The 26365-nt window shown below is 43.4% G+C and overlaps 1 protein-coding gene across 1 annotated transcript in view; it reads left to right on the forward strand.

The window, feature by feature from the left end:
- The window catches only part of MARCHF3 (membrane associated ring-CH-type finger 3), a 144928-nt gene that overhangs the window by 90695 nt on the left and 27868 nt on the right, over nt 1-26365 (forward strand). Inside the window, exons 2-3 of the mRNA XM_004420251.3 lie at nt 10956-11199; nt 14148-14352. Of these exons, the coding sequence (XP_004420308.1) occupies nt 11012-11199; nt 14148-14352 (393 nt within the window). The 5' untranslated portion in view covers nt 10956-11011. The remainder of the gene's footprint in view (nt 1-10955; nt 11200-14147; nt 14353-26365) is intronic.

The following is a 26365-nucleotide window of genomic DNA, read 5'->3' on the forward strand; positions in this document are numbered from 1 at the left end:
ATCATGCTTTTTCTATGCAAATTGTATTTCAGGATAACCATATTGCCCTGGTTGATGAAGGAAAGTTCTTCTTTATGTGAGAATTCTAGCTACTAAATGTGGAAAGGAGATTAGAATTGGAAAAGCATAATTTTGTAGCCCCCAAATGACATAATTGATTCAAGCAACTGTTATCAATGGATGCAACATTAGACCATCAGAAATGTTGATGGGGAACTTCACAATCAAGGACTCAGGCTGCTGTCCCCTGAACACACTAAAGTGGACAGGCTACACATTAGGTGACCCTCACGTGATGCAATGAGAAGTACAGGGCGCCACCTATGAGCTGTTGTTACCTAAGAGTTGAACTTGAACTTAAGCTGATCTGTAAGTTTCCAGGAAACACAAGGGATAGAGAAACAAGTTGAATGATACCACAAGAAAACAAATTAAGACTGTGGCTATTGGGACCGGGCTCAAGAGGAGCCCCATATGAGTTTCTTCAGCAAGACAATTGCATGGGGAAAAAAGGGAGGTAGCTGTGTGCAAATAAGAGGCACTTAAGAGACATAACATCTGAATGTTACACCTTGTTTGGATCATTTAGACAAACCAACCATAAAAGATTTTTCAAGACACTTGGAGAAATTTGAATACAGTTTGGGTATTAGATGATACTAAGGAATTGTTAAGTTTGTTAGGTATAATAATGGCTTTGTGGTTATATAAGAAATGTCCATATTTTTAGAAATTCATACTGAAATATGTAGGGGTAAAATGATGTAATTTTTGATATTTGCTTAAAAATCTTAATAGGAAAGATGGAAGAAAGGGAGGGATGGAGGGAGGAAGGAAGGGGAGGAAAAACAAGTGTGGCAAAATCTTGGCCGTTTGATTCATTGTTAGATTGGGATGATGGAGTATATGTGAGTTTACTGTAGTATTTTCTCTATTTGTTTGAGATTTTTCATGATGAAAATATTAAAGAAAGAATAACAGATGTCTCTCAGAGATGGTAGTGGAGGTCCATTGTAGTTATAACTAGAAAAAGGTCATTATCTGATGATCAAGAATTTTGTTTTTTTCTTATTGTTTTTGAAGACATCCTTTATTTAAAAAAAAAAAACTAGTTTTGTTACATTTTTGGGGTAGTCACTAGAATCCATTTCATTGCCTTACATCAAGCAATTGGAGGAGAATTTGGGAAACAAATAGTCTCCCGTGTGAAAGTGAATGCTGATCTTAGCCGGAATAACTTACTTTCTTCAGCATCTGCAGTGGCTAGTCTCCAGGGACTTATCTGGCTACATGTGTTTTTCACATTTATTAGTGAAATTGGAGATTCAAGAATAAAACACAGTCCTCAGGAACATTGTGTTAATTTGTGACACGCTAGAGATTTTTTAGCCCATAAAGCAAATGAATGAGCTTCGTGGGGGTGTAACTGTTGTTTTCACCCTGGAAGACAGTAAAGACCCACTGTATTTATTAAGCACTTAGAAAATGGAAAATGAATAATGCTATGAAAATAGAAAAATACACTCGCACTATTGCTATTAATAGTGCAATTTTTTTTGGTCTGTTCTGAAGGAAAACTACCATCAGATGAAAATTTAAAAGTAAGGGTAAACTTAGTATAATATTTGGTTGTTTTGTCTTAGATAATAATTTAATTCAGTGTCAATAAAGAGTTTTTATTTCTATCAAACAGGCTGTATCAGGTTAAGGAACCTCACCCATTATATTTGGCAGGGCTGGATATATACAAAGAAATGAACATACCGGATATTTGATTCAGGATCTTACTTCTGAGTGGTTGAGGGGCCTAAGGGGACATTCTAAAGGGAAGACAGCCCTTCGAGTAAGCTGATGCCCTAGGGCATTTCTAACTAGCAGCTCCCTGGGGAGGCGCGGGGAGAGAGTGGGGTGGTCCTCACACTGAGAAAGCCCAGACGAAGCGGAAGCTCCAGCAGGTGGGGGCTGTGTGAGATGCAGGGACTGATGCAATCGCCCAAGTCAAGATGCACGGTGAGCTGGGACAGGCGGCCAAAGGAGGGAGTGCAGGAGCGGGGCATGTGCTCCGCTTAGAAAAAATAGCTCCTCAGAGGTTCCTTTGAAGGAGTTCGAAGTGCTTTACATTGAGGTAAGCAGGAAGTAAGTAAGAAAGAGGCCTCATTCCTCACCAATTTCATGGTCCACAAGAATCCCGGATGTACAGCTGTGAATCTGGTTTGTGTGTGTGTGAGTGTGTGTGTAGTGGAGGGGCAGGGGAGCAGTGTCTAAGGGCTGAGAAGAGTAATTCCAGGAGGCATTTCTGTGCTGTTTACCTATGTTTATACAAGACTGTCAAAGCAGATGTCAGCAGTTCTGTTCCCCTGGGATGTTTGCTTGGGGAGATGGGAGCGTAGGGAAGAGGATGCAAGGGGGTGAGCTAGGTGAGGGGACCTAGAGGTGGGATCTGGAAGGAGCTCATTTCCCCACCCTGGCCCTGGCTGTTGTGAGATGACCCTGCTGCACTCCAGTCTTAAGCACTGCCCATTACTAAGTGCCCTCCGTGTGCTAGACCCACACCTACCCCAGAACCTCAGTGTCAAGGAGGAAACCCAGGCTTGGCACCAAGTAACTCTCTTCCGTTGCGAAGCGCTGGGTGGCAGTTCAAAGCTAGGACTCCCTGACCCAAAACCAGGGCTCTCTTCCCTCCCACTCAAAGGCTTCCCAAGGCCCCCTGAATCCAAAGCCAAATATGTACAAAGATAAAGCAGAAACACCCAGAGACTCTGACAGGTCTCTAGACCACGTGTGAAAGAACAGGTGGTGTTTGGGAGACTTTTAGTAATATGAAGCATGTGATAGGGAGTCTGTCTATAATGCCAAAGACAGGGCTGAAAAGCAAAATCCAAAGAGATTTAGTCTTTACTGTGCACTTGCCTTCATATTCCTTGGCAAGCTGAGTAACTTTGGTTATCCTTATGTGTAAACTGAGGGTAATGCAGCCAAGGTTCTTGGGGCCTCACAGGCCTGAAAGTGCTGCAGGGAGGCCTGGGCCCCCTGAGCCTGGTGGAATGCAGGACACCGCGCTGTGGGAGGGCAAGGCTGTGGTCTTCGTGAAGTGCAGACAGGGAAAGCCCCAAGGAACCCTGGTTTAAAATAAGCCAGCAGCCGCTGGGGGAGGCTGGGGTTAAGAATTAGCCCACCTGCGTAGCTAGTACTGGGCTGTTTGTACAGAAGACAGTGAGTGAGGTATGACTTGGGAATGAACCCCAAGTCATCTTCCTTAATGGTGGGCATTCACGTGGATGCTGGTAGAAAAGGTGTATGAACTTGACAAATCGGGAACTTCGGTTTTTAGAGCATGTTCAGCTCCCATCGTAGCTGAAAGTTTTTCTCCTGTGTGGTCAGATATCCTGGTAGCATGCAGTACCCTCCATACCTTTCCTCATGCTGGACAGGTAGCTGTTTGGCACTGGGCACGCTGAATATCATTTGAAGAATACACTTTTATTTTTCATCTCCCAGTAACGTCTCATTCTGTTTTACCTGCTCCCCTCTCTTTTTTTAAACTTGACCTTTAAACTTTTCTGATGTGCCCTGATCCGTTCCCAAGCCCCCAGCACTCATCCCTGCAGCTCTGCTCCCTGCCCACTCCCCCGGCTCAGCGGGCCTCTGTGTGTGGGAGCCACTTGTTATTTACAAGTGTAATTCAGCTGTCCCTGTGTCTTTGAACACACAGGGTTGCTGTGGGATTTTTAATTGCCATTTTCATCTATATAATTAAAATTAAATGAAAAAATGAATAGCCTCCAAAATCTGAATTAATTTCATGAGGACTTCTTGAGGGGAAAAAATATGTATAAATACATGATTGTTATTTGATTTGCCTTCAGCAGAACTAGAGGATTTTACCTGGCTGAAGAGAAAATATAGTAATTTTAAATGGAAAAAAAAAGATTAGTCTGATATTTCTTGTGGCTGAGAATCAGAATTAATAACATGGATGGGAAATGATAAATAACTCTGGCTATAACTTTCAAATAGTACACTGGGGACCTGTTATTGTAACTCTCCAGATCCAACTTGCTGTATGCTGCTCTGGGTTTTTTTCCCTTGATTCATCATTGGTGTTTACACATTCCTCAGGAAAATACCATTACCTCCAAATCAAAACCTCCTTCATGCTTGGAAACAGGCATTTCACCTGCTTACTCTGCTCTCTAAGTGTGACAATGAGCACATAGCAGAGAATAAGGAGACAACAAAAAGAGAAGTAGTTTTTAAAAAATTCGTTGGGCCAGCCAGTGTTTCACTCTGCAGACTCATCAAGCGCCTGATGGACATGTTTGTAAAGACTTGGATGGTCACTTTATTTGAAATGACAAACTCTCCGCTCCACATAATGAGGTCAGTGAAGCACCCAGAAAAGAAATGTATAATTTGGTGGCGTGCGTCTGTAAGCACAGCTCTGCCGTGGCTATTTAAGTTTAATGAAGCAGCTACTTTGCCGCTACACATTCTTAGTGAATAGCCTCCTTGGCGTGTTTTTGAAAACTTGAATGTTGCTGGTAATCATGTCCCAGCAATCTCCTTGGAGAGCCTTTGTGCCCTGTTCTCCGAAGAAATATGCAGCTTTTACATGTTAATGGTTTTGAAATTAGTCGTTTGCTCCGTTTTCATTGGAAAGGAAGGTCAGTGTGTGATTTCTTGCCTGTCTTCATTTTCTCTGAACATTCAGGATACTCTGAGTCAGTTCATCATGCATGCAGTGCACTGTCTGGTTATAGCATACCTGAAAAGCCAGAGAAATGTTCTATCAAAGAGCGTTCCTATTCTCAGAGACTGTTCTTAAAATTCAAAGTCTGAAAATCTCACTCTGAGGGGAAAGTTCCTGCACAGGCCATTATTGCTATTTTTTCCCGTTTCAATCACCGACCGACTTGCATCGCCCATTCATTGGTCTCATTAGAGGAGGCCTTGCTCCCTGACTATGCAGCCCTTCACAGAAGGCTAAGGGACATTTTAGAGATCCTTTTTGAAGCAGATTTGCTCATGTAAAACTAAGGTCAGGCTTCTGAATCCTGGACCAGTGTTAATGATGTGCAACTCTGTGGGAGCAGAAAGACATCTAGCCATTCTATAGTTCTGCAATTTCATTCCCCCAAATTTATGGCATTAGGTGGTTTCCTCTGAATTAGCAAGTAGAACGATTGCTAGTGGAAAGGTGCTGTGTCCTCATGGCTCTGCAGCCCCAGAGAGGGTCTGAGGAATACTCCAGACTATTTGGTGGCCTGTACTTTTCCTTGGGAAACGTAAAATAAGACTTGGCATGGCTGTACCCTGCACCACCAGAAACTTCCTAGGAATACCTAGTAAGTTCTCAAAAAAGATTTGTTTGGAGCCAGGCCTGATGGCCTAGTGATTAAAATTCAGCGCTCTCACTGCTTCAGTGGTCTGGGTTCATTTCCCAGTCGTGGAACCATGCCACCTGTCTATCAGTTGCCATGCTGTGGCAGCGGCTCCTATAGAAGAACTAGAAGGACTTACAACTAGAATATACAACGAGAATATACAACCATGCACTGGGGCTTTGGGGAGGAAAAAACAAAAAGAGAGGAAGATGGGCAACAGATGTTAGCTCAGGGCAAATCTTTCCTTGCAAAAATAAATAAATAAATAAATAAATATTTATATATTTATTTGAATGGATGAAAGAATGAATAAATGAATTTGCTTCTTTGATTTGCGTTGTTGAAACTCTGGTTGTGGAGGTGACACAGGACTCTTCCAGGACATTTTGGGACCTGAGGGTCCCACTTCTTAAAATCTCTGGAATTGTCATTAGGGTCAAATTTGGAAGTTCAGTCTTGCTCCACACTGCTCCTGAAAGGGTGGGCCTGCTCAGACCACTGCCCAGGCAGCCTGCATGACCAGACAAGTGCCAGCCAGCACACACCCCCTTATGCTGTTGTTTCCACCTTTAAACCCCATAGGTAATGTTTATACCCAAATAGAGAGGCCAACATAACAGATTCCTCCCCTACACAGCCTTCTCATTCTAGATCTAAGAGATTCAAGTTGACCTGGCACTGAAAATACAGGCCTGAAAAGGCACTTGGGAGTGGCTTGTGTTTTATTTCCTAGTGTATTTATCATGTGCTAGATGAGCTAAGACAATGGTATCTGCTATAACAGATAGACCCAAGTGTCTCAAACATAATAGCAGGTTTTCATCATATATCTTTGTAAACATTTTCATGGAAGAGTGAAACCTGTGTTCAGGGATCCGGAGAAGACGGGGCTAGGGAGAATGCAGAGAAGCATGTGTGCAAGGATGGGGCTCCCTTTGTGCTTCCCCACCAAGAGAGCTGGAGTGGTACAACGTCAGAGCTCAAGTGTGATCCGGAAGTAAAGCATGGTCAAAGTTGGCCAGCTGTGCGGGAAGATGGTTTTAAAAGACTAAAACGAGATGCAGCCCAGGCCAGAAAAAGGTTAACGTAGTAGTAAAATACAGCCTTCTCCGTGCATGGCTCATTCCAATTTACAAAACATGTTCACATGAATTATCTTATTTTAGGCCTCACAAACAATCAGATGAGGTGGCTCAGGAAGTATTAGTACCCTTATTTCAACTATGCAAGAAATCTCAGCAAAGTCTGAAAGGCTCAGTGATTTACCCTGTTGAGTGGTGAGCCAGGGTGGAGGATTGAGTGTCCTCCCTCTGAGAACAGAGCTTTTTCCCACAACTCTGTGATCCTCTTGGAGGTTCTGGGGCAGAGGAGACACTGGGGGTGCTGAGGCAGGAGGGCTGCAGAGGTGAGCAGAGCTCGCTTCCCTTCCCCTCCCTCATGTCCCCTGGACACATCCTCATGATGCCAGCCATGTTCCCTTGGAAATCACTTACCAATGGCAGCCTGTTCAGAAATGCAGCAACGAATAGCTGCAGACCAGTTGGGTCCTTGCTTTTGTAAAACCTGAACTCTGTCCTTTAAGGGGGTCACAGTCTAACAGACAGGCCTTTTTATCTTCACAGTTGTCTAATCAGGCTTTCATTTATTTAGCCACTCCTTCCATTTTTGTCATCTCCCTCTCGTCCACCTAGTCCCACTCCTCCCACTGTGTGCAGCCGAATTTGTCCAGTGCCAAATCATGTTTTATTCTCAGCCTGAGAAAGAAATTAGACAAAAAGTGTTAAGCCTGGCCAACAAAGGACTTGTCCCACCAGTGCAATTTGAGGTTTCAAGTTTATGCAGACACCACTCCCTCCCAGCATTGTGGTTTTGTCCTGAGAAACCCCAGAAAGCAGAATTCTTGGGTGGACTAGGAAGCTACTTTCCCACAAGAGCAGTGGTATTGATAAGAATGCGGTCAAATAGTGCTTGAAATTTCGCAGAAAGATCTGTGGAAGACCGGTGCTAGGCTGCAAACCCACAGCTCAGCTCTTTCAAGCATCCACAGCAACAGCCTGCTGTTTTCCCAGGTGGCTCTGAATGAGACAGGGAAATGCAGTGGGCCATTTGTCACTGCCCTGGCTGCGACATGTGCATGCCAATTGGTGCATGCAGCCAGCAGAGGCCCACTCCTGCCCCATGCCTGCATCTAGGCCTCTGTGCTTCCTTTTGGCTGAGGTTGGGGAGAGTATGCTCTCTCCTGTCCTCCTCCACCTGAGTAGATGGTTAGATCCACTCTTCTGGGGTTGCAACCAACTCAACCCTCCCCACCATGATCAAAGGTGCCCATGCTCTGTACAATCCCTCCCATCCCAATTTTGATTCAAGACATGGTCTTTTAGGAGTGTGAGGACTCATCATTGACATGCCAGTCTTAGTATCTCAAGTATTCTGGTGTGTGGTGGTCAGTGGATATGCTAGTGTGTTCTTCAGTGAGGGCTGGACTGGAGTATCATTTCAATCTGGTCTTAGGTTGAAGCAGGGTTCTACAGAGATGGCACGAGAGAAAGTGCCAGGGCTTGCTGGCAGGAAAAGGCAAGGTAGAGGTGCCTTTTGTTCCTTTGTGCCCAACTCAGTGTCCAGCACATGTTATGAATGGAATAAACTGATCAGATGGCTGATAACATCCCTTTTGCCTTTGAGAAGAAAAGCAAAATGAAGTATATCATCTAGAAGTGAAATTATAGATATAAAATAAGTTTAAAGGAAACTCTACTTCTAGAACTGTTTTAAGGGCATTTTATTGCAGATTTAGGTCATATATTAGAACTACTTCCTTTGATGAGGACTTAATCTAGGATATAAGTGAATGGACTTGGGGACATTATGTGCCTGAGTGACAGTCCCTTCACTCAGGGTTGCCTAACTGCTGACAGCCCTGGTCTCATTTTCACACTCTGTGCACCCTTCCCCTCCTCCTTCCAGTTCTATCAAGTGTGGGGAGGGAGCATTTGGCCCTCTGAGTTGGAGTTATGCAAACCCCGAAAATAGACTCTCAGAGTGCACCCAGACATAATGATTCCATGCAGCAAGAAGGTCACTGTGTCTGCTTTTCCTGCCAACACACCCCTGGCTCTTAATCTATGGCTGCCTTGTGAAGCAAGAGAGCTGTGCCAGGAAGTTGCACTTTGACTACGAGGCATTATGAGAATTTAAAATCATGTCAATGGGGTTTTATAAGGGCAGACCAGGGGAGGGGAATTGGACATAGTTTTAGAAGATGGTCTTTGAACATCCTCTTGTTCTGTGGCCTGAGAGCTACCATAACTCAGTTTAAGGGGGAAAAAAAATAAAGCTATCAGACCCCAGCTACAAATCAGCTCCACCCTGCCAACCCTGCCAAAAATTTAAAAAATATCCACCCAAAAAGTTTACTGTAGTTATCCAAGTGGTGGGGTGATGTGTGAGTTTTATTGTTTTCTTTGTGCTTTTCTGTACTTTCTATAACATATCCTTCTTGCTTTTACAATGTAAAAAAAGCAACAAATTCTATTTAAAAAGCATAACTCTCCCAGCTAATTATCTGTTTGTGCTCCTTGAATGCTCGGTACCTGGTGGTTGAGACGCCCACCAGAGTTGTGACAATGGCATGGGAGGGGCAGCCCTACCTCTGCCCCTGCCAGGTTCCAGAGGGCTCCTGGGAGGGACCAGACCACAGACTCGGAAAGGACTTGTGGCAGCCAAGGAGGACAGGAGAGGGAGCGTGCTGGAATGAGGCCAGCCGGAGGCCTCAGCGGCCAGGAGGGGATTCTGTTCCCATCCAGTCGTCTCCGACAGTCAGACCTTTTGACATGTGCTTGTTGGGAGGGACAGTGTCAGCTCAAGTTCATCTGGAAACACTGTGTTCTCATCCTGAGAATGTCCAGTGATGCACATTGTTCTGGAAGTTGGGAAGATCCTGTTTTCCAGACCTGTAGGAGTCAAATAAAATGTAATAAGTAGAGACAAATATCTGGGAGAAAACAACCCTTTGAGGAATTCCAAAAATCCTCTTGGGGTTGGGGGACAGCTTTATTTAGACTTGGGGCCTTGACCACTCAGACCGGTCATTGACATGAACTCAGTCCATCAGCCAATCCTCTACTGAGCCCAGGCTGTGTCTGGCTCAGGAGCTTGAGGTGAGCAGGCTGGGCAGAAATGGCCCTTATGGATCATGAAACTGTGTCTTCTCACCTTTATTTATTTATTTATTTATTTATTTATTTTGTGAGGAAGATCAGCCCTGAGCTAACATCCATGCTAATCCTCCTTTTTTTGCTAAGGAAGACCGGCTCTGAGCTAACATCTGTTGCCAATCCTCCTCCGTTTTTTCCCCAAAGCACCAGTAGATAGTTGCATGTCATAGTTGCACATCCTTCTAGTTGCTGTATGTGGGACGCGGCCTCAGCATGGCCAGAGAAGCGGTGTGTTGATGCGTGCCCGGGATCCGAACCCGGGCCGCCAGTAGCGGAACACATGCACTTAACCGCTAAGCCACGGGGCTGGCCCTCTTCTCACCTTTAGACATAAATAATTCCTCCTGCCAGTTTCTATAAAGGCCTCTATTTCTTATGCATCATATGCAGACCTATTATTGGATGCAGTGGGGTTCCTCACTCCAGTGGTTCTGAATACTTTGAACTTGAGATCAAGTTCAAGCCCATACTACACAGATTGGGAACAGAATTCCTTGCAATCTGTATAATAGACTGTATGTCAGGGAGGTAAGCCCCTTATTAAGAGTGGATTATTTTTAGTAGGTGGTAGAGATCTCGTGATTTCCTTGCTTTTTCCTGTGTGTTTCCCTGTGATGATGCGGTTTCCTCTAATATATTTATTGTAATGTCCGTTAGGAAAAAATACAGCAAGCTCATCAAACTCGTCATTTCCTGAATAACTTGAAGACAACGCTAAGATAGGTTAAGTTTTTAAAGAAAGTTAATTTTCAAGATGTATTAAGTAGATAATTGTATTATGGGACACAGATATGCAAAAGTCAGAAAGGTGGTGCATTAATTGAATGATTCCTGTTTGATAAATATTGTCCTAGAAGGTGCTACTTGGCCAAATTCGTTTTTTTTTTTTCTTTCTTTCTTTCTCTCTCTTTTTTAAATCTTAGTATCCCAGAATGAAGCTGCATGGAGAATAAATTGCTTACAAGAAAAAAGTGTTGTGAACAGTTTTAATAATGAGTCTAGTAACTTTTAGAGAGTGTCAACAAAGACTTATTGCTTCCCTGACACAGAGCAGGAGAACTGCTTCTCTTCTCTTCAGATCTGGCTTCAGAGCCATCATTCCCTCCCCTCTCTGAGAGCAGAGATCCTAAATGTTTATGTACACTCACATGCTTGCTGTCTTGTTCATAACCGGGACCGCTGTTTCTTGTGGGCTGTGTGTGTGCGCGCGTGCATATTAAATGGTAACAAGATAATGTGCCACGTCTAGGCTACACCTGTTATTTATATTAAATAATGACATGATGTTGGTGGCCTGTAATTCTCCATTTTCTGTTAACCACCCTGCCCAAGTAAACTGTTTTCTGATCTCTCTTAGATGGAAATCCTGTATGAATGTGGAAGCCATTAGCAAAGTAATTGCTGTCTGTTACCATGACAACCAGCCGCTGCAGTCACCTGCCCGAAGTGCTGCCAGACTGCACCAGCTCGGCTGCGCCCGTGGTGAAGACCGTGGAGGATTGTGGCAGCCTAGTGAATGGGCAGCCACAGTATGTCATGCAAGTTTCAGCCAAGGACGGGCAGCTGCTGTCAACCGTAGTGCGGACTCTTGCCACCCAGAGGTAGTACCACAATTAAAATAAATGAATCTGTAATTGATCCAGAGGACTCTGTCAGATGGAAAATGCTAAAGGAAATGTAATTAGTGCTCAGGTCTTTGTGTCAGGTGAGAGGAGGTGCTGGGGAAAAAAAAGACTACACAGGTTCTAGCACTGCTGTTTCTATAGCAATGGGGTGTAATGCTAAAATTCACGTTGTCGAGTTTTCCACTTAAAGTCAAACGTGCAGAGAGCCAGGGGGGGAAGGATCCCATAAGACGCAGGGTCGCTTGCTTTACATTTGTTATTTTGACACTGCTGCGGTGATTACACTCTGGTTGTCTCCAGGCGCTAACAAAGTAGCCCTTTGTTAGAATAGAATAAAGAAGGCACCTGATTCCAGGCGACTGAGCCAAAGTGATTGGATTTGTGGGCAAAACTTTTCAAGTGACATTCCTGGCGTACATGCTAATCAGCACCGCCTGATGGGAGCGCTGTCCAGGACCACTTCCCGGGCGAGTCTCTTCCCTCACACATCCCCACTTGGGGGCCTCTTCTGTTGCCCCCTCCTTTCCTTCCCATGGGCCCCCACCCCTGGTCCTTCATATACACCCTGCCCTGTGAAGTACAATTGTTAAAACCCCCACAGCTTATCTCTCCTGAGTGATGAAGCAAAGCAAGGCTGAAGGCTCTGAACAGCCTGGAGACGGCTCATCCAGGCGGGGACTTTGTCCCCGGAGGTCTCCTCTTGGGCTGTTGCTGCCCAATGGCAGATTGAGAGCTACAGGCTTCCCGGCCAATAGGTGCTCCTTGGCTTCTCCAGCTTTCTTTCAGCATGGGTAAGGGGGACTTTGACCTATGAATGTAAAATGTATATCAACACTGGACTTGCCCCCAGATATCACTGACACTTCGGACCCTGAAACTTAGAGTCGGTCACTCACACCTTGACCGCTTACCTTGGTCTGAGCAAGTCAGCTAACCCTGTGGTGCAGTAGAGGCCCACAGATCCATACATGCACCTACAGAAGCACTACTGGTGGCATCACAGCATTTTCTATTGCCACCAGCCTGGAGGTGGTAGCCCCAGACGTGGCCTCACACACCCATGCATGTTGTAAACATTATCCATGTGCCTTCTACTTTCAATCTGTGCCACTATTGCACCGGGGAGAAATAGAAAAAGTCAGTACTGTGTGTATTTTTCCACCTCTTGAAAAGCTTCTAACAGTTGGTTAGGACTCAGAGTACGATGAGGCAGTGAGCATCATCGCTCATCTGTGAACTGAGACAGATAGCTGCATGTGCACCCATCACCCTTGCAGCCCTCAGACACCTCGTTTGATCAGGAAGAGCAAGCTGCAGAGCTGAAATGACTGAGACCTGTGAGCCAATGTGTGTGTATTTATTTGTCAGGCATTTTTACATGTTCTCCTACCGTGTAGTAATGTAAACCAGAAGTTTTAGACTTTTACATGCATTGGGCTCAATGTGAATGAAGGAGGCCAGGAATAATGAGGAAAAAAAGTCAACTCTTTAAACTTTCTTTTCCCGCCCCTGAGCATGAGTAGGTCTTTTGGGCGAGTGGGAAGGAGATCCCTTCCTCTTTTAATCCCCCTTTAGCCTCCACTCATTCCCGGGATCATCCCCAGAAAGGCCTTTGGGAAACAGCAGTGTTTCCATGGCTGTTTCCATTTGGACCAAATATGGTGTCAAAGACAGTGGTGGGCAGGAGCCTGGGTCACGGTCATCTTTGGGGGATGGGCAGAGGCAGGGCAGGGCGGGTAAAGAGTCTGGTCCTCGAATTGGCACATTCAGTGATGTTGTATTTTAAAATCTAAGGCCCAGTAAAGGACAGCTTGAGCAATATAAGATGACATCGGTCAGGGAGGGATAATCCTCTTGCAGGACACAGTATCCATTGAGAAGTGAGGCCATCTCAGTTTGAGCCTTCCATTGGCCACTGACTTATGTGATGAGGGCCATGTTAGCTGATTTTCCCTGACCTGAGTTCTTCTACGAGTGAAAATGGTTAGCATTAACTAGGAATACTACATGCTATTCCCTATTGTAAGCTTCTAATCTGACTTTTTTCATCCTCACAGTCACCATATAAGGAAGGCACCCTTCTTTGTGCCCATTTTAGAGATGAGGAAAGTAAAGTACAGAGAGATGATGTTCCTTGCGCAAAGTTAGCCAGCTGGTAAGCAGCAGGGCTGAGGTTCGAGCCCAGGCAGCTGGATTCCAGAGCCTGTCTCAGGAACCACTATGCTGTGTGCCTTCACGAAACGTGCAGAGGTATCTTTTCCAAACTGAAGGCAGAGCTCTAGATGCAGCCTGCCTCTGCAGGACGTACTCACTGGCAGATTAGTGTCCTTAGCGTCCCAGAGAGCATCCTAGGAAAGCTCGAAGGACAGACCTGCCACTCAGCTTTGTGATCTGGCTCAGACTGCAGTTCTGTGTGGCAGCTTCAGTGTTGGCTGCCAGTTAACATCCCTCCTCTTATTCTCCCACCCTATTGAAAGGAACCTCTGGGGTATTCAAAAGTGTTCTGGCCTGGTTCAAAAGATGCAGTTTGTCTAGAAACTACAGTTGGTGTCATTTCAAAACAATTTCTGTTCTTAATGGTGAGGGATGCTTTTTATTTTTTGATTGGTAGTTTGCCTGAACTACATCTAGGTCCAAGGCAAAAATAACACACTCCTCATTTTCACTCACTTCTGGCCCTGGGCCACAGCGGCTGCTTTGCTCTTGGCCACTCCCTGTTTCTTTGTATTGGGAGAAGTAGATGCCCAAGGACCCGGGCACTGGCCCCCACTGCCAAGTGCAAGTATAGATGGAGGGTTTTAAAGCAGGTGTCTGTTCTGAGCAGTTGCGCTGGGAAGGGTCCAAAGGACACAGAGCCAGAGGACCATCCGTGTGGCGGTGGTTTCCAGCCCAGTGACCAGCAGATGCCCCTCCTTCTCTTGCAGCCCCTTCAATGACCGGCCGATGTGCAGGATCTGCCACGAGGGCAGCAGCCAAGAGGACTTGCTCTCTCCATGTGAATGTACGGGGACCTTGGGGACAATTCACCGGAGCTGCCTGGAGCACTGGCTGTCGTCCTCAAACACCAGTTACTGTGAACTCTGCCACTTCAGGTTTGCAGTCGAGCGCAAACCCAGGCCGTTAGTGGAGGTCAGTAATTGGGGCACGTCCTGAAAACTTAGCTCTAATGAGCAAATGATGTCTGCTTTTATGCCTAGATCACAAACCCTGTGCAGCTTCACTGAAGCACAGTAATAGCTCTGTGTGAGTGTGTGTGTGTGTTTGTGTGCACACGCGAGCATATGCGTGACGCAGAGTGCTCACCTAGCTCACTCAGGAGCCAACAGTAGAAAGGTGACCTCCGTGAGGTGGAGACAAGAGAGTAGAAGAAATCCATGTGAGGAGAAAGGGGAAGTTTAGAGACTTGATCTCCATTTTTCCATCCCTGTGAAGTGAAGCAAACAGATGAAACACTTTTCTCTTTGCACACCATCTGCCCACCTTGGAGCAACAGATAAATGGGCATTTGAGTTGCATATTCTGAGAGGTCTTTATGAAAAAATATAGCTGCATAGTATAATGGGTACAGACCCAGACTTCCTGGGTTTGAATAGGTCTGTGACCTTAGGTAAGTTACTTCACCTCTTGGAATTACGATGAGAATTCAATGAGCTAATATTTATAAAGCACTTAGAATACCAGGTACCACATGCAACTGTTTGAATAAAAAAATCTCTCCTAGGAAATTATATACAAGCTTTTTTCAGCTAATAGCCTGGTATTGGAATCTCTTTTCTTAAAAGTGGTGCTGTCAACCCAGCCATTAAAATGGCAGGACATTCTCTTTCATGTTTTAGGAGTCACATGATTCTTCTTTAGACCCAGGGTCTGGTCTTGTATTAGCTTAGAGAGTTGCAAAAAACCATTAGGTTATTTTTGCTCTTTCTCCTACCCTCAACTTCTACTAGTCAATTAAAAATTGGATATTGGCAGCAATAAATATTCTAATACATTATAAGCCAGAGCTAGTTGAAAGAGACCAAGACGTTGTGCCTACAATCCAGACCTGCGGGTAACCCCTTCCTTATTTCAGCAGCTGACCTGGTGAAACTCTGGCATTCAACTAGAGAGGGAAATCAAGAACCCCTTCTCAGAGACTATTTATAACAGTGCGTTAGCGCCTTGCCACTGAGGCTCTGAAGACCTCTGCATATACCTTCTCTTGGTTTTGACCTTGACAATTTAATCAGGACCTGTAACTGGGGCCTGTTTTAACTATGACTTGCTTGCCAAGTGGCACAAAACTTATTTGACTTGCCTCAATAAACGCTATGCTTTTTTAAGAGTCTGGATCAAGTGACCTCTTAATTGAGCTGTCTTGCTGCTTGACATCCACTTTCAGAAATTCATATTTGTAGAGTACCCATCAAGGAGTTGGCCCTATGCCACATTCACTGGGATTTACATTTCAGAACTTTTCTGCAGAAGGAGAAGTATAATTAAATAATAAATAAAGGAGATGAAGATTTCTCAAGCCCAATGGCAAAAGTTAAAAAGAGGCCTATTTCTCCTTTCCAGAAACTTTTTGGAACCTCCCCAAGTTGATATTGCAGCTTCTTCGGGGAGTCTGACTTCCCAGAGTAAGGAAACCCTGCTTTAGATGGGCTGCATCCAGTGGTCTTCTTTACTAGCATCTCCCCAGTAAACAAGACTTTTGCTCTGTAAAAACCCAAGTGCGTGTGTGCATAATACGTAACAAAGGAGGGGGTGTGTGTGTGTGCATACACGCAAGTGGAAAAGCACATGTACACACACCTGCACACACCTTAGTTTTTCTCCAGTAACACGCATGTGTCAAATCACCCAGTGAACCCTTTCCAGCTCAGAGAGGTTCTTCAGAGTTGCTTATGTTGGGCCACAGACAGACTCCAGGATCTTCGTCAACAGTCATTAAACAAGGAAACGAGTCAAATGACCTTGAGAATGTGTGAGGTGCTCTGCAAGATTTAGGGCCTCGCCTACAAAAACTTCACCCAAACGGTCACCGGTGGTGAAATTTTCATTGCACAAATGGAATGTGACATTTTTCAGAGTTAATGATGATTGAACAAGTTGAAAGTGAAAGGCAAACCTTCAAACTGGGGGAGGCTGGCCGTTTGATCATCCCATGGCCAGATGAACTTGCTGTTTGACTACAAGCAATAAAAAGAAGTTGTCTTTGGTTTCTCAGCTGGAGGACAAATGAGAACCAGGTGCAGGCAGATTTTTAAACAAATGACATTATTAATTGACTTTTGCCACTTACCAAAGGGCAGGTTTATTCACAGTGAGCATTGCTTCTCGGTATGTTTACCTCGAGATAAACATGAATCTTTTTAGTAAATGAGTAAAACCTGCTTATTTGGGTTAAGCATTAGGAGTATTGTTACTTCATTTCTTGTTTTCGCTCTTTTAATTGCTTTAATCATTACTTTATTTACCAGTTGGATCTGTCTTCTCATTAAAGCAAGAAAATTCCATAACATTTAATTTCAAAATCGATGTGATAATAATAGCTCCTGTTGCTAGAGGAAGCGTTTGAAAAAGTCATTTATAAATTTTATTTGTCAGCCTCCAGACGTTAACATTGGTTAGAATTACTTGAACACCTCAGACTCCCACTCTTCAGTAAACTCTCTCTGCCCTTCATTCAGCCCAGCCCTTCACCCTCCTTAACACCACTGTTCTGAAGACACTTCCCCGTCGCTTCCTCTCCTGCACTCTGCAGCCAGCAGTTGGGTGTTCATTTTTAATTGTTTAGAAATGCAGGGCTGTTGTCTACACACAGGCTGCTACATAAAGTCTTTCCTCTCCCTCCCAGCAGAAGGGCGAAATCAGTGGGCTGGTTTTTATGAGCACCTCCAAATTGAGCATCACCTTCTCGCTTTACCAGTGACCATTTGGGTGACCTGGCTCAGTTTCTTGGAGCTACAGTACAGAGAAGAATGAGCTAGGTGTTCTCCCTGATATCTTTGGTCTCTATTAGGCTCTCTAAGGCTAAAGGTCCAAGGCTAAAGATACTGTCCAAAAAAAAAATGCATTCTGCCCTTAAAATGAGTGCCTTGTATGGTATGTAATTTATACCTCAATAAGTTGATTGTGTGTGTGTGTGTGTGTGTGTGTGTGTATCTACTTATCTACCTACCTATATGGCCAGACTAGATCTTTTAGTCCCTTTTGGTAAGTTCCTCACCAGTTTGATACCTTAAATATTTTCTTGATGTTAAGTAAGCCAGTAGAATGAGAGCTGGTTTCAACCCAAGAGAACTACATTGCAATCATCTAGTTTATTCAGATGTGGGTGAATTTCCTCCATGGTCCAGCTAATACAAATCTCATAAGGTCTGTGTCCAATCAGGTAAAAAGTTTGAAAGGAATGCATTCAACCTGTACATAGCAAAAAGGAAGAGCAGATATAACACACATACGTTGCATACCCCCACAGCTAGCGCGTCTCATGAAAGCTACATATTTTTTGTTGATGATGGAAAATGTACCCAGTGGCAATTCGTCACATGAATTATTCCTAAGAATAATGACCTGGTAGAATGCAGTAAATAGACATCCACTAACCATAAACAGATGCACTGAATGACCAGCCTGGGTGGTTTTATGGTCTCCTTCCTGCTCATTTCCAGTTTTCCTCACTCCTCTCTGTAAGTTGAACTCTAATACCATTCTTTTATAAGGGTAAAAATACAGCAAGCAAATAAAAATACCATGATTTGTTCCCAAAAATATGTGCCTTGACTCCGGCCCACTGCCATGATTGCATATCTAATTGAGCAGTTTGCCCAGGAAGCCCATCTTACAATGTGCAAATAGCGTGCTTGCAACATCAGTGTCTAGTGATGGGAATATCTGCCACTGGGCTTTCCTAAGACATGTATCAGTAACATCCACCCTTGCCCGGGAAATTCTTGAAGTAATAGATCAGCTCAACAGTGTCGTGATTAAAATGAAACAGCCAGGAAATGGTGGCAATCTGGAGGAAAGGCTTCCTAGGATCTGATCTTCCTCAGATCAGGAGACATGGTGATTTTTCACAGAGGGAGTGCTTGCATTTCTGGATTCCTATTTCCTTTACACAGACCCAGCTGATTGATAAGAATTGTATGAACAATTTAAAAGCTATTCCCTGGAGTCAGAGGTTTAGCTACATTGAAACTGAGAGTGTTTTCACATAGATTACTCAGAATAATGGGATGTAAAGCTAGGGAGATGAGGATTAAGGATTTTTTTCAAACTTTTTGTTTATGATTTTTTAAGTCACTGGAGGAAAATGATTTTAAAGTGTGCCCTGGTTTCAGAGTAATCTCCAGCTGCACATCAGGAAGCAGAGTTGAACTGCTGTGGAGAAACCACTTTGTACCTTGGCACTTGCTGTTTGATAGATCTAAGACATCACTTACACCCCCTAATATGTATATATCAGACTTAGGTGGGGACATTGCTGAACTCTTATTCTAGTGGGTTTTGTTTTGTTTTGATTTATCATACATTCATTTAAATAAAAATGTGAGCTTTTGGTTTCAGAGTATTCATTTTCATCAGCAAACCCTTGTAGCATTGGGGTGATTAGGAAGTGACACCATAGGGGATGTGAAATGATTTGGGGCTTCCCAGGCGTAAGGACCACGTATTCCATTCCTTGAAGGAAGGTGGACAAGCTCCTGCAGCCCAGTGCGTAAGGTAGCTAGACCATAATCCCAGCATGTGATAAGCAATCAAGGGCCGGCCCTGTGGCTTGGTGGTTAAGTGCGCGCGCTGCAATGCTGGTGGCCCGGGTTCGGATCCCGGGTGCGCATCGAGGCACCACTTCTCTGTCCATCCTGAGGCCGAGTCCCACATACAGCAACTAGAAGGATGTGCAGCTATGACATACAACTATCTACTGGGGCTTTGGGGGGAAAAAATAAAATAAATAAAATCTTTAAAAAAAAAAAAAAAAAGAAGCATCTGTTCATTAAATAAATGGATGAATGGAGAACCTCCTCTCCTCCAGTTGCAAACCATATATTGTATTTTTGGCCTGTGATTGTAAATCAAAGAAACTGACCCCTTGCCCTTAAAGTTCAAGACAGACACAGTTGGACAAGGGGTTATATAATACAAACTAGCAACACTGCTTTGAGCCACACAACAAATGCGATGATTCTGACAAATCCTGGCTTCCCCACCCCCCACTCCAGTTATCAGTCCTCAATCAGGTTTTGAGGACTGGCAGGTGGCAGGAGCCCTGGATGCACTGTAACTGGTGAGGAGAAAATGTGCGCTTCAAGGCTTGGCAGGGAACACTGGCCTGAGGTAGAGAAGTGTGGTTGGGGGTGGGGCAGATCAGGTCACTTCGGAAAGATTCAGGGGTCCCCCCCCAGCATTTGTCAAGCTTTTAGGAATCCAAGCACTGTACAAACACTTCACCATAGTCTTGTGGGGGAAGATCATATTACCCAATTGCAACTGCTAGAACAAACAGGTTTACAGTGGTTATGTTAGGTCAAGATCCTTCAATGAGGAACAAGTAAGAAAGTCTCCTGGAGCTGCATTGGGGCCTCTCTGTCACACTCCATGCTGTGTTCTGGAGAGACAAAATGGAAGAGAAGGCCACACCCCAGCGTCTGTGAAATGGAATGTGGGAGGGATGTGGTTGAATCCACCGGGAGTTCCCACTTCCCACTCTCTTGTGCACCACAGACTGCTGCCACCTGAGCTCAAGGGCAGTGAGCACAGGTCCTTCCTGTGCTCTGCCTTCCCAGCCTTAGTGTCAGCCCCTCCTTTCCAGCTCCGCCTACCGGAGGCAACCCTCCCACCTGCTCCAGGCGAGGCTAAGGCCTCACAAATCAAAGTAGTTGTAGCCTGAAGGACAAAGGAAATGTCAAGTACCAGAAGGGGGAGCCTGTTGAGGGACTTTGTGTCTATTTTATGGATAACAGAACAAAGACCCTCCCACTGAGTGAAATCTGTGCCAGTGACTTTTCCAAGCAGGGCTTAACATCACAACTATAGCTGCTGTTCTATAACTAGTACAACCAGCACTGGCTGGCCGCAGGGAGCCTCGGATTTCTGTCGTAGCTGCCCACAACCTGCAGTGAGAACCTAAACAATCCATTTCTCTTCTTTATGCATTAGCTTTCTCACCAGTAGAATAAAGCAGAACATGAAAACTGGCAACAGCATTCATGCACACAGGTGTGCTTTGTTGAATTAACACTTTTTTTTATTTGAATGCCTTCAGGTGGGACGTGCCCTCTCCAGTTCCCCCAGACCTTGCCTTTTGCTTACACCCACCCAGCCCTCTTCACTCTCTAGCATTACCTGCCTACTGTTTACATTTGAGGTTCCAGAATTGGGTGATTTCTCCCACCTGTAAAGAGTTCCCTACTACTATGTGCATTTCTTTCTGCCAACATCTTTCTTTCAGGGTAGTATAGACTGAATCTAATGATCTCCCTCCTATTGTCCCCACGTTCTAAGTGAGCTGAAATGGCTGGTTCAAAATCACAGGGGAAATGAACCACTAAGAGACAGTAGACTAGCGTGGACAGTGGTGAGAATAACAGCGGTTCAAATACCTCGCACTTGCAGCGTGCCTGAGTGTTGGCCGAGCACTGCCTTGACCTCTGATAAGGTCGCTGAGCAGGCCACCAGCCTCCACGTGGACTTGAATCACCATCCTCTGTGCCATCAGTTGAGATGACGTGCCTGATGACTGAAGTCCAGCAATCCTTGATCCTGAGGTGTTTGGTCTTGAATTTTTCTCTTGGTTTTGGTGGCTAATTTGGCAGTTGCTTCGTTATTTAAAGCTTAGTTACAAAGAAGCTGTTTTAGGGTATCTATTAAATTCACAGCTTGCTTCATTAAAAATCACTTCATTAAAAAAGCAAGCCAACCGAAGTGTTCACATGGCCATGCCAGATGGAAGTGAGCTAACTGCTCAGTGCCTGTGTTCTCAGCCCATCCAATGCTGGTAAAGGATTAATTTGGAGGGGAAATCCAGTTCCATGCATAAAAATAATTACATGACTAGATTCTATTATTTTAAATTGTATTGATACTTGCAGTGAACTTGGGTTGAAACACAATTAGAATTCACACCCTCAGTCCTCATCACTGCCCCCTACCTCTCCCCATCTGAGGACCTCTCGAGGAGCAGACAAACAGATGCAATTCACCAAGAATTGTTCACACAACTTTTTTATTTTAATTATTCTGTGTTTTAAAAAATACAGAGGAGGACAAAGAATAATTTATCAAAACAGGTGTGTATCCACCACCTAGAATTAACAAATGTTAGCATTTGTTAGCAACATACCTTTTAAAGGAACAGCCTCTGGGCAGGTGGGGGGTGCGGTGCAGAGAGAAAATGTCTGTAGTCTTCACTAATTCATCCTCAGTAGTCTCAAATATAGGAGAAAATTCAGCCAAGTTTTCCTTTAAGCACATCTGGGCCAAGAATAAGAGAAAGGAAACAAATGAGACAGATAATCCTGAAAGATTCCAGACCCTTTGAGCTGACTCCAAATGTAGGCACAAATAGTACAGCTACTGCTGGCCACCAAGGGGTCTACTTCTTTGAAAGGCAGACAATTAGAAGTTATTATATGGGAGTTTGGGGGGGTCGGTGGTGGAGGTGAAAATGTCCCTGGGCAGCTGGCAGGAGAGCTTTGTAAAGGGGAGTCTGATAGAGGAGCAGTGCAATGTTACTGAATAACTATAACTTGTAATCATCTCTCTCCTGAGTCCTGCTGGAATAACAAGGCACAATTAGCCCACAGGAACTGCCCTGTGTGGGCATAGGGGGCTGGGCTGAACTGAAGGGAACATAACTCGCAGAAGCCCTGGTGCAGATCTCAGATGCAGAGTTTTAGAATATACGTAAAACTCCCTGCCGAGGGCTTCTGCCAGCCCACCTCTTGCCTCTTCAGTTTTTAGTGTCAACAACTGACACTTTCAACTCCAAAGAAAGAATATACATTTTTAAACAAATAATGGTGTGAAATATTGTGAGCAGTACATGATTATGGTTAAATGCTGCCTAATGGACAATTGTAGTCGAATGAGCTAAGTGGAGAAGTATCTTCAGTTGGGCAGTGGGAGATCAGTGGTAGTTTATTCATTGAATAACACCCTACTATGCCCATTTGTGCTAAGAACTCCATTTTCCAGAATAGGCACAGATCCTGATGTGACACTCCAATCCAGTGGCATGAATTAATTTCACTTTGAGTCCATCTATTTTTATCCTTAAGATGTTCACTCCTCAAAGTTTTTTTCTTCTAATTTACCCATTTCCTAGGCAAAGGGGAAATACACATGCTATGTACTTTATATAACCATCTTATTTCAATGTCTCAGGTATCCCTAAAATTGATAGTATCCCATTTTGTAGATAAAGAAGCTGAGACTCTGAGATGTTAAGTCACTCTTCAGAGATCTTAAATACTTTCTGCCACAGGACTAGTAAGTAAAGAAGGCAGAAGAATAATCCAGGTTTTTCTGGCTCCTTAGTCCATGCTCTTTCCACCATAGCTGGCCTCTGCCTTCCTGGCTCAAAAGTACTTTCTTTCACTTGCTCATTGACATGCACAAGTGCAAGCACACAGAACCGAGGGCTTCTTTACCAATATCCAGCCTTCCTAAGGGACTAGATGTACTTCAGAAAGGGAAAAATGAAAAAAGTGATGATTAGAGCCCTGGTTTCCTCTTGACATTGAATTCGTCTATTGAGTCCAGAGCTGTTAGTATGGAGGGAGGGATGAATGGGCAGAGCTCAGAGGATTTTTAGGGCAGTGAACCTATTCTGTACAATACCGTAATGGTGGATGCATGTCATCCTACATTTGTCCAAACCCATAGAATGTACAACACCAGGAGTGAACCCTAATGTAAACTATGGACTCTGAGTGATATTGATGTGTCAGTGTAGGTTCATTGATTGTAACAAATGTACCACTCTAGTGGGGGATGCTGATCATGGGGAAGGCTATGCATGTGTGGGGCCATATGGAAGTATATGAGAACTCTCTGTACTTTGCACTCAATATTGCTCTATGAACCTAAAATTGCTCTAAAAAGTAAGGTCTATTTAGAAAAAAAAGAAAAGAAAACTCAAGCTCCACCAGATTGAGTGCTGGGATAGTGGAATGGCATTTCTTCTCAGTGCTTCTTTATACCCTAGTCTAGTTGGGAAACAAAGCTCTTAGATTCACCACCCTATTAGAAGCCAGAAAAGTCGTTCTTAGTTTTCAAGGGACTTTACATACCCTTTCTTTTTTTCGTCTCATCTACTCTTTCTCTGCATTTGAGTCTTCATTTTACTTAGTCATTATGTCACCAATTCTTCTGAGATTTCTGCTAAAGGAGAGATGTTATTAGAAAGCCTGGTGAACTCAAAATTGTTGAGAGACTTTCCCTCCTTACATGAATGGTTGCAAAGGTTAATCACTTATGTATAGTTCTGCACATTGTGAGGTAAATTTCTTTCAAGACTGTCATCTAGATAATTCAGATTGGTAAAACTGGTTTTGCAAACTCATGAAGGAAAACACTGGTTTTTCTCTTGAAGTATTTGTATAATTGCCTCAGTTCTTTGCTTCACTTTCTTGACAGGTGTAGCAGATTTGGAGAAAGATAAGAAAGACCCCTGTTTGGTCTTATGGTTTTGCTTGCTTCCTCCCTTTTCCACTGAATTTGTATTTCTGTGCCGTGCCTCAGCACTGCCTGCCTTCATTCTCGAAGAGATGGGGACCTTGGGAGATTGTCTGGGATAAAACTGTTTCTTTGCAATCCATTATTACAGAGTTAGAGGGGTAGGTTTACACTGTGAGAGGAAAGTTACATTTATGTGTATATAACATGAAAGAGAAAAAAATGCTTTTGAAGCTTTTAGTTTAGAGTACTGAGAAACAGGTTTAATTCTTCGGTGTGCCACTTACGAAAATGTGTAAAGATCTGTTTGTGAAGATTGAGGTCAGATTAAAAGAAGAAAAGGAAATATTTTCTACTCGTTATTTTATTAGTGCTTCACTTCCAGCAATGCTGTTAGAAACAGAAAGTCGGAATAAATGGTGAGGTTCAAAATCTTTTAGGGCTCTGAGGGAAAATGGCTAATAGAGTATATATGAAATGCTGGCAGGTAGGAGCAGCAGGATAGTTGTAAAATAGAATTTATAGGCATTTAAGGACTTATATCTGGGAAGAATCAGTAAAAGCAGAAATTGGGAGATGAAGGGAAAATATTCACCATCCTAGAAAATAATGCAGCCCCTCCTAACAAATTTGCCTGCTTCCAAAGACTCACTGTTTGCATTAAAGCTGGTAGATGATGGGAGAAAAGACATGAGAGATGGAGGTAATAAAATGTCTCTAATATTTTTCTAAACACTGGCTCATCTGCTTAAAATCTATGACTTTAATGTTGAAACCCAGAAGTCATTCATTCATCAAAATATACACATTTTCAGCTGTTTGTAAGACATACCTGACAGATACATATCTGAAAAATAACCCTATTAGATGAAGATATGGCAAGGCAAAAGGAAATATCTACAAACCAGAATTCATGCAAGTTGGAGGGATTCTTTAGGGACATCTACAGGACACGTCACATTACTTTTACCAAGGGAGTTTTTTCAGTCTCATATTTTTTAAACAGCTTTATTGAGATATAATCCACATACCATACAGTTCACCCATTTAAAGTGTACAATTTAGTGACATTTAGTATATTCACAGAGTTGTGTAATCATCACCGCAATCAATTTCAGAACATTTTTATCACTCTAAAAGGAAACCTCAGCTGACCCTGTGGCGTAGTGGTTAGGTTTGCGTGTTCCGCTTCAGCAGCCCGGGTTCACGAGTTCGGATCCTGGGCGCGGACCTACACACCACTCATTAAGTCATGCTGTGGTGGCATCCCACGTACAAAATAGAGGAAGATTGGCACAGATATTAGCTCAGGGCCAATCTTCCTCACCAAAAAAAAGGAAACCTCATACACTTCAGCCTTCACTCTCTAGTCCTCCCATCCCGGCCCCCTGCCCCAGCCCTAGGCAACCACGAATCTATCCTATATCTCTGTGGATTTGCCTATTCTGGACATTTCCTATACATGGAACCCTACAGTATATGCTCCTTTGTGACTGGCTTCCTTCACTTAGCATAATGTTTGCAAGGTCTAGTCTCGGATTTTATAGAAAATGTATCTTAACCTTCCTTGCTATAATTTTATTTATTTTTGATTCCTTCTCGACATCCTATTTACCTTAATATACTACTCCTACTCCTATTCTTTATCATTTATAGAGTCCTTACCCTGCGTTGCTGTTCTAGGCACTTGAAAGTTCTATTATTTGTATGTACAACTATCTCCATTTTAGAAAGGATGAAACCGACATAGAGATGTCGATGGTTTTTTCCCCTCTTAAAAGTTTAACCTTTTCCCTACCACAGTTTATGTGATGAAACTTTGTTCATTTTTTAGTCTTTTGTTGTACAGAAATCATTTGTACATTGATTTTTTTGTATTGTCTGAATTTTGCCATCTTAGGTCAGTAACAGTCCTTTTCTTCCTTTAAGCCCATTAATTTAGTTTGGTTGCTTTCTTGATTCGGCTGCCCTACAACTATACAATTAATTTTTTTAATATTGTGCCCTAGGTTGATTTTTTTTAACTAAGGTCTAAGGAGAAATAATGGATTCTCAGGAGGCAATCAAATCCTACTGCCCATATTCTTACATTCATCAAACCTCGGAAAGTTGAACTGGACCAAGGAGTGTCTTAAGACAATTTAGAGAAATGCTCTGGAACAGGGCTTCTTCCTCTCAAAGATGTTTGAGAATCTGATAAAAGCTTGAACTCTTATAATGAATGTAGACAACTATATTGTGCTATAATCATCAAACCTGCTAAGAGACTAGATCTTAATTATTCCAACCACTAAAAGGAAAGGATAATTATGCACTGTGATAGAGGTGCTAAATATTGCTACAATTGTAACCATACTACAAAAAATATACGAATATATCAAATTAATTTATTGTACATCTTAAATTTACACAATGTTACGTGTCAAATATATTCAATAAAAAGAAATACCATGGAAAAAAAGACTTGAACTCTCTC

Source organism: Ceratotherium simum, chromosome 4 (genome assembly GCF_057802395.1).
Source record: "Ceratotherium simum simum isolate JZ-2026a chromosome 4, ASM5780239v1, whole genome shotgun sequence".
Classification (NCBI taxonomy): domain Eukaryota; kingdom Metazoa; phylum Chordata; class Mammalia; order Perissodactyla; family Rhinocerotidae; genus Ceratotherium; species Ceratotherium simum.